Source organism: Bison bison, unplaced genomic scaffold, assembly GCF_000754665.1.
Source record: "Bison bison bison isolate TAMUID 2011002044 unplaced genomic scaffold, Bison_UMD1.0 scf7180017864487, whole genome shotgun sequence".
NCBI classification, from domain to species: Eukaryota; Metazoa; Chordata; class Mammalia; order Artiodactyla; family Bovidae; genus Bison; species Bison bison.
In genome coordinates, this window is record NW_011495047.1 from 9,005,120 (window position 1) to 9,014,177 (window position 9,058).

A 9,058-nucleotide genomic window follows, 5' to 3' on the forward strand; every position below is an offset into this window, starting at 1 on the left:
GCAGGAGGAGAAGGGGACGACAGAGGATGAGATGGCTGGATGGCATCACTGACTCGATGGACATGAGTCTGAGTGAACTCCGGGAGTTGGTGAGGGAGGCTTGGCGTGCTGCGATTCATGGGGTCGCAAAGAGTCGAACTGAACTGAACTGAACTGAGCAGCTGTTATGGTTATGGTTAAGGTCGGGAATATTAGAAACAAGAGAAAGAAGTGAGATGCTGATGTCTGTCCAGTGGATGGGTAAGCTCTAAGTCTCCCTCAAGACTTTCTTTCCTGGTGTTCTTGTTCTTTTGTTTGCCGGAGTGTGTGCCAAGTCGCTTCAGTCGTGTCCGACTCTTTGTGACCCTATGGACTGTAGCCCATCAGGTTCTTCTGTCCCTGAGGTTCTTCAGGCGAGAATACTGGCGTGGTTGCTGTGCCCTCCTCCAGGGGATCTTCCTGACCTGGGACTGCACTCTCCTGTCTTAAGTCTCTTGCATTGGCAGGCAGGTTCTTTACCACTAGCGCCACCTGGGAAGCCCTTGGTCTTTTGTTTGCTGTGTTTTAACTTTTTAAATTGTTAAGATACATAACATACAATTTACCATTTTAACCATTTTTAAATGGACCATTCAAGGGTATTAAGTAACTCTTTCTTTTTAACCAACCCTAATGTGCAGAGCAATTGCAGGAATAGTACAAAGGACTCCCTAGCACCGCCACCTAGATTCACCACATTGTGCTCCATTTGCTTAATTTGCTCTCCTTCTCTTGTTATTTACACATTGTTTCTTCCCAAATGTTAAAGAGTAATTTGAGACATCGGATCCCTTTATTCCTACTTACCTATTCATAACATTGTAAATCAATTATAATGCAATTAGTAAAAAACCAAAACCTTCCTCTTCAAAAAAAAAAAAAATCGTACATACTATGCGTGTGCTATGTAAGCACAGACATTCTCTGCACAACTAGCAAATTCAGGAATTTAATATTGATACGATACTATTACCTGATACACCTTTTACATTCAATCATCGCTGATTAAGACCCTTTTACAGCACACCCTTCCCCCATCGCAGGATCACACATCGCATTGAGATGTACCTCCAGCCCCTCTTCCAAAGGAGGCTTCACCTCAGTCCTCTGAGGCTAAGGGAGGCAGGTGAGGAAGTTCACTCCCCGTGGAGATGGATGCTGTTCACACCTGTGCATTTGCACACTGAACTCTGTCACCACCCAAGCCAGGGCACTGGATGCCAGCTCCCTGGGTCCCCGTGTTGAGAGGGGAGTGACGTACCTTCCAGGTCTGTTTTACTAGCACTTGCATTAAAATGAGTTTGTATTTGCCTTCCTCAGTCCACGCTGGTGGAAGGGACAGCTAGCCCAGGCAGGTGGGAGGGGAAGAAGCAGGGCCAGCTGGGGCTTGGGGCTGCGTTCATTTCAGTATTGGGGGCTCCTAAGATCATGGCATCTGGTCCCATCACTTCATGGGAAATAGATGGGGAAACAGTGGAAACAGTATCAAACTTTATTTTTTTGGGCTCCAAAATCACTGCAGATGGTGATTGCAGCCATGAAATTAAAAGATGCTTACTCCTTGGAAGGAAAGTTATGACCAATCTAGATAGCATATTAAAAAATAGAGACATTACTTTGCCAACAAAGGTCTGTCTAGTCAAGGCTATCGTTTTTCCAGTAGTCATGTATGGATGTGAGAGTTGGACTGTGAAGAAAGCCGAGTGCCAAAGAATTGATGCTTTTGAACTGTGGTGTTGGAGAAGACTCTTGAGAGTTCCTTGGACTTCGAGGAGATCCAACCAGTCCATCCTAAAGGAGATCAGTCCCGGGTGTTCATTAGAAGGACTGATGCTGAAGCTGAAACTCCAATACTTTGGCCACCTCATGTGAAGAGTTGACTCATTGGAAAAGACCCTGATGCTGGGAGGGATTGGGGGCAAGAGGAGAAGGGGACGACAGAGGATGAGATAGCTGGATGGCATCACCGACTCAATGGACATGAGTTTGGGTGAACTCCGGGAGTTGGTGATGGACAGGGAGGCCTGGCATGCTGCAATTCATGGGGTTGCAAAGAGTTGGACACGACTGAGCGACTGAACTGAACTGAAGGAGTGAGGCTGGACTTTGGGACCTACCCCAAGGGTAACAGAGTACCACAGCACCTCAAGCACTGTGGGGATGCGATAGGTGTGTTCTGGACTCTGTGTGTGTATGTGTGTGTGCGTTCCAAGGCCGCTCAGGAGACAGACTTCCATCCTGTGGTCTTTGGGATCTAATGCGTTTTCAGAGTTAAGATCAAAGGTGGGGTGGACAGTATTACCTCCAGCCCATAAAGTTCGTCTGTGTTCCTCATTCACACATAATTATAGGGTGACCCAGAAGGTGCTTCTGGGATTCCAGGCAGCCTGCTTTGATTGCTCACAATATTTTCACTTTTGTGGGAAGAAGATTTAGAACACAGATTCCTGGGTTAGGAGCATTATCTCCTGTGGTCGTCATAATGGCCCCACAAAGCAGGAAATACCTCCATTTTATACATGAAGAAAATGAGTCTCTGATTTGTAGAAAAGGGAAGTTGGGAGGCCTAGGTTTGCACCCTGTCTCTTAAGGGATTTGAGATAACATAGTGCTGGCACACAGTAGGTGCATAAATGATAGATGAACATCATAGTTGCTACGGCTCATCCAAGCTCACACTCCTGGCAACATCACACACGCACAGGCAAAATCCAGAGCACGACTGGACTCTGAAAACTCTTGATGAAAAGTCCCTAGGTCTTTCTACTTTCCAATTATGTGCAAAAGAGTAATGAGAGCTCAACCCTGGCTTTTAAAGGCCTGGCCTCCATCTCATCAAAATCAGAGTATACATACCCCATGAGGGTTATTAGCCAATCAGTCGTGGGTATACTGCAAAGAGTTGGACAGGACTTAGCGACTGAACAGCTAGATAGTCTTGTGTACTGCCTCTCGTGCACTACGTACCGCATCTCAGAATGCAGGGTTGAGAGAGGTTGAGAACAAGTATGTGGCCATTTGACTCAAACAGAGGCAGAAAAAAAGTAGATGGTAGAGCAAGGCCATTCCAGTTCTTCAGAATTCTTTAAGAATAAAATGAGTTTTTTGCTGCCCTCATATAACCAGAGACTAATTCTGAGACTGCCCTTGGTACCCCGAGGTCTTGTGGATGTTTGTGAAACATCTGCCTTGAATCCCCCTTCGTATATATTAAACCATTAAGTCTAGAGAGTTGGCGCCATCAGCCCATCAGTGAGTAATAGCTTGGCTTACTATGTGTCCATGTTTGGGGGATTCATATAAGACATGTCCGTGGGCTCCAAGGAGCAACCAGATCTCATAGGAGGAACTGGGGGAATATCTAGAGCGCGAACAGGAGTCCTCCCTTGTGGGACTTGGCTGCGGGTTGCTCTGAACAGCAGTCGGTCAGTATGGCCTGGTGCAGACAAGGGATGGCTCTGTAGGAATAACAAGAGCTAACGTTTGTTGGAGAAGGCAATGGCAACCCACTCCAGTACCCTTGCCTGGAAAATCCCATGGACGGAGGGGCCTGGTAGGCTGCAGTCCATGGGGTCGATAGGAGTCGGATACGACTGAGCGACTTCACTTTCACTTTTCACTTTCATGCATTGGAGAAGGAAATGGCAACCCACTCCAGTGTTCTTGCCTGGAGAATCCCAGGGACGGGGAGCCCGATGGGCTGCCGTCTATGGGGTCGCACAGAGGCGGATACGACTGAAGCGACTTAGCAGCAGCAGCAGCAACGTTTGTTGGGTTTTCACTGCATGCCAGGAGCTAAGTGTGTTTTGTGTATTGCATCACTTAATCCTCACAACTTCCCTAGAATAGGTAAATTCTATTTTTCTTTTGTGACCATGCTGTGTGGCATGTGAGAACCTAGTTCCCCAACCAGGGATCGAACCTGTGCCCGCTGCCACTGGGAGTGTGGAGTCTTAACCACTGGACTGCCAGGGAAGTCCCAGTAAATTTTATTTTTAAATCAGTTTCATAGTCAAGGAAACTGAGGCACAGAGAACCTAAGTCATTGGCTGAGTCATATAGCCAGTGGAAGGCAGAGCTAGAATTCAAATTCAAGCAATCTGGCTCCAGAATTTTCTCATTCCCTCTACCGTCTTTCTAGAGGGGCTCTGTGAATCCTTTTAGGGTTAGAGACTTGGACTTTAGTGAAGCAAAATACTCAGGGGTGGGGGTTCCACAGACCTGGGCTTAGCACCACTGGTCGTGAGAGTGTAAACAACTTGTCAGACTTCTAAACCTCTGCGTTCTCTGGCTCACGGGGACAACTTCTTCATTGCAGGGTGGTGTGATGGTGAGCATGTGTTTACAGCACAGAGCAAGGGGTGTTACTGTTAGAAATGGACGGTGGGAAGAGGGGCACAGCCTGACCAACACCCAGTATCAGGGATGAACGTGAACCAGAGGGGTGGGTTGGAAGGATCCTAGAGAGGGAGCTGGTTCAGTTAGATTGTTGGATTTGCTGTAACAGGTGAATGGAAATTAACACTAGCCTGAAGGATACTGCCAGGGTGTTGAGGACCTTGAAAGCTACCATAAAACGCCCCACAGCTCCACTAAAGGACAGGTGTGTGGACTTTGTTGACATATGGAAATGTGTGTTTGGAGGGAAAAAAAAAATAGAATGCAAAATAGTATGTACAGACCAACAGCTGTGTAAACGCATTATGGTCTGCAAGCCTAGAGATCTGAAAGGTATCCACAGTGTTGTCAATACTCCAGGTCACCGCTCTTTTCTTATTTACTTTTCTGTAACTACCTAATGAAAACTAAGCGTCAACGGGAGGCCAGGTCAAGGGGGGTTGGCTTTTGATCTTGTGGACATCCCTGGGGAGTCATGCACAGTTTTGTTTTGTTTTGATCAGTTTCAGTTGAGATTTATATACAGTTGACTCTCATTATTTGCAGATTCGGTATCTGTAATTCGCCTACTGGCTAAAATTTATTTGTAACCCCCCAAATCAGTATTCAAGACACTTCGGCTCGAGCGGAGCAGTGAAAAGTTTACCAGTGCTGCACAGAGAACCCGCTGAGGTCGAACAGGACATTTTGCGTCCTTGTTTCAGCCCTTGCACTGTAAATAAGCGTCCTTTTCTGTTTAGTGCCGTGCTTTTCATATTTCTTTGCTTTTTGTTGGTGGTTTTGCTATTTAAAAATAGCCCTCAAGGACTTCCCTGGTAGTCCAATGGTTAAGACTCTGTGTCTCCAATGCAGAGGGGCATGGGTTAGATCCCTGGTCGGGCAACTAAGATCCCATATGTTGTGTGGAATGGCTAGAAAAACATTTTTAGTTTTAAAAATTAAATAAAATGCCCCCTAAGCACAGGGCTGATGTGCTGTCTAATATCCCTACGTTCAAGGAAGCTACGAGGTGCCTTACAGAGAAAATACATGTGTTAGGTAAGCTTCCAAGGCGTGAGTTATGGTGCTGCTGGCCATGAGTTCAATATCAGGGAGTTAACAACAGACATTAAATAAGGTATCTTTAAAGAGAAACACGCATAAAGACAAAGTTGTATATTGATCAGCTGATGAAAGTGACTTGACCAAGATTTACAGAATCTTTACCCTGTATTTCCCTCAAGGCATGGGTCCAGTTTTTACTAATTCACTGTTGGCAGCAATTTCACAGACCCTAACTACCACAAATAACAAGACTTGACTATATCACAGAATTCACCCTTTTAACTGAGCCCATATTTCAGTATAATTACAAGGTTATCCCTGTGGATTTTCCAGCAATTATAACAGCCTCATGGAGCAGCAAGTTAAGAACTGTCTGTCTTTCCCTGTCCCCTGATGGTTCTGCTGTCTTTCAGGATGCCCAGGAGAACCATGGACTGGCTGTACCCACACCCTGTGTGCCAGACAGCTTTGCAGACAAACAAGCGACAGGTAAGAGGACCCCAGGCTTGAGACTTGTCCATCTTTCTAATTTCCTCCTTAAGCCCAAACATCTGGACCTCCCTCCCCAGCTGGTGATAAAGCTGGAGTCTCCAGGCCTCTTGGCTGCTAGCTGCTGTGGGTGGGAGATGAGGAGAGCCAGGGCTAAGGCCCAGGGGAGGAAGGATGGTTAGGGACGTGGCCAGAGCAGGAACAAGGGCAGCGTGAGTGATAGAAAGAACCCTGGAGTCAGGCAGCCCTGGCTTTGAATCCCAGCTCCCCCGCATATTAGCCTCACTCCCTGGGGCAAGTCACTTAACCCCTTGCCCCTCCTTATCTCCGGCAAGACAGTTCCAGTTCTGGAGGCGCAAACAAAGTACTGGATAGGAAGTGAGTCACTTCTTGTCATATCCCTGCTCAAGACCCACCAGCAACTTCCCTTGTCACCTAACGGAAGGGTTCTTGCCAGGACAGCCAGAATCCGGCCCCACCTGGCTTAATCTGCTGGCTTTCTCGTCTCATCCCGCTCTCCTTGCTGCTCCTTCAAGATCCAGGCTCGTTTCCAGCCTCGGGCCGTTGCACTTCCTGCTGTCCAGTCTGTTCTTCCCTTGCACGTGTGCACAGCTCGCTCACTCTCTCTCATTCCGTCTTTGCTCCAATGTCACCTTCTCAGCCAGGTCTTCCCGGACCTTGCTATTCACACTGCACCCTCGGCACCCCTCCTGGGTTTCCCCTCCGTATCACTCTTCACCTCGATGTGCTGGAAATTTACTAATATATTCACTGTCTATTAAATTGTCCCATTAAAACACAAGCTGCCAGAGGGCCAGTATTTTGACTATTTTTTGGTTTGTCTTTTCTGCTGTGTCCCAGCTCTTAACACTTGGGTGCTCAATGGATGTTGTCTGGTCTTTATTTTGAAGTCAGGAAACTGGGAGGAGCCCGTCAGAGCTGCACATTTCTGGGTTTGTTTCATTCTGTGCCAGAAATTGAGAGGTGGGGGAGGCAAAGGATATGTGCCCCTCAGAGAGGAGTAACCAGGGCATCCTGGTGGTCTGCAGACACTAGGGAGGGGGCAGGGACTGGGGCCGGGGGATAGGGATTTGAGCCTCTGGGGCCAGGGTGGAGGACTCAGTATCTCTCTAGTGCCTGAATCATCCAAGTCAATTCATTTCTACACACCCCATCCATCCGGCAGTCCAGAGTCCATTCCAGTTCTCTGTGAGGTTCTCTGGGTTCTTGGTAGATTCAGGATCTTTAGAAAGCAGGAGTTGCTCACGCAGATTTCTTCCTCCCAAACTTTCACCCAAACTTCCTCACCGAGGTGTCCAGGCCCCTACTTCCATCCATGACTTCCTATCTTTCCCAGCTTCCCCGTCTTATGCAGAATGAAAAGTTAAGCACAGGTGGTAGTAATCAAAGTGATTACCATTCTCTGGACCTAGCACCTGATATGGAGAAGGCAATGGCACCCCACTCTAGTACTCTTGCCTGGAAAATCCCCTGGATGGAGGAGCCTGGTAGGCTGCAGTCCATGGGGTTGCTAAAAGTCGGACATGACTGAGCAACTTCACTTTCACTTTCCACTTTCATGCACTGGAGAAGGCAATGGCAACCCACTCTAGTGTTCTTACCTGGAGAATCCCAGGGACCGGGGAGCCTGGCAGGCTGCCATCTATGGGGTTGCACAGAGTCGGACACGATTGAAGCAACTCAGCAGTAGCAGCAGCAGCACCTGATAAGCTCTTTCCATGCTTTTACATAAATTCTCTTAATGCTCACAACAGCTTTAAGAGGCAATTGCTGACGTTATTCCCATTTTACAGATAATGAAACTGAGGCTCAGCAAGTTTAACCAGTGTGTCCAAGGTCACACATTTAGTAAGTGGAGAGCCTGGATTTGAACCCTGGCGTTTCTGGCTTTGTACCAGCTGAGGCACCTGTAAGAAACACCCGGTGCACTCCAAGGGGCTAACTGAAGAGAAAAGGGATTATATATAGGACTGTGAGCAGGGCAGAGAAGCGTGAAGCCTGAGCCTCGGAAGCCAATGGAGAAAATTCAGCACAGGCTCCAGAGGCTGTGCCAGGGACAGGCAGGGGCAGGGGTCCCTCCCAGGAGAGGTCAGGAGACTGGAGACATGGCTGCTTCTCGCTTGGTGTTCACGAAACCAGCCAGCTGCTCTCTCAGGAGGTCAGCAAGCCCGCACTGCCCACTCACCCTCCTCACCTCTGCCTCTCCCTCCTTTCAGGCACCAGCACACTCGTCAATGGCAACCTCCGACTATACAGCTCTGTGGGGGACCTAAGGCCTGGGCACTATGGCCAGGACTTACTCATCCCCCCACCTCCTCCAGGCCCAGCGCCGGCGCCGCCCCTAGGCGCTCTGCAGCCTCCAGAGTTCTCACCGCCACCTCCACCCTCCACAGCTGCCCCACCTCCTCCCCTGCTGGAATCACCACCCCCACCCCCACCCAGCACAGCCCCAGCTCTGCCCCCAGGAATGGGGGCCCTTCCCCCGCCACCCACCGTTTCCTCCCCATCCACACCCACGCCTCCTGACTTCATTCCGCCCGCCCCACCCCAGGCCGTTCAAGCCCCACCTCTACCCCTCTTGCCAGCCCTGACACCCCCAGCCCCAGGGTCTCCTCATACCATGGGGACACGCCTCTTCCCCGCTGGGGGTGTCACCAAGTGGAAATCGGAAGTGGCGCTGAATGGCAGGCAGCCAGAGGCCCCCAGAAGCAGCGCCCCCAGGAGCCCTGCTGAGCCCACGGAGGCCCTCCCAGGTCCGGAGTCCCACCTCACCTTCCCCCGGTCATTCAAGGTGCCTCCCCCAACCCCCGTCAGGACTTCGTCCATCTCTATTCCAGAGGCACAAGGGACTCCTCCTGAGAACAAAGAGTCCACCAAGAAGGGCCCCATTCGACCCTCACTGCCTCCCAGCTTCCATATCCGCTCTGCATGCCAGGCCTACCCCGACAGGGCTGCTGAGCTAGCGCTCCCCAAGGAGCCCGGTGCTGTGGCACCGGCCGGTCCGAGGCCGGGCCAGCCTCAGGTCCAGAGCAGTGAACAAGCCGAGACGCCACCTCCAGCCCCTCCCCTGCCCCCTCCTGCACCCCCA

At 49.7% G+C, this 9,058-nt stretch overlaps 1 protein-coding gene across 1 annotated transcript in view; it reads left to right on the plus strand.

Moving 5' to 3' along the window:
* Positions 1-9,058, plus strand: part of LOC105005296 (chromosome unknown open reading frame, human C6orf132) — a 30,021-nt gene that overhangs the window by 16,012 nt on the left and 4,951 nt on the right. The window contains 2 exon segments of the mRNA XM_010863246.1: positions 5,874-5,949; positions 8,187-9,049. Of these exon segments, the coding sequence (XP_010861548.1) occupies positions 5,874-5,949; positions 8,187-9,049 (939 nt within the window).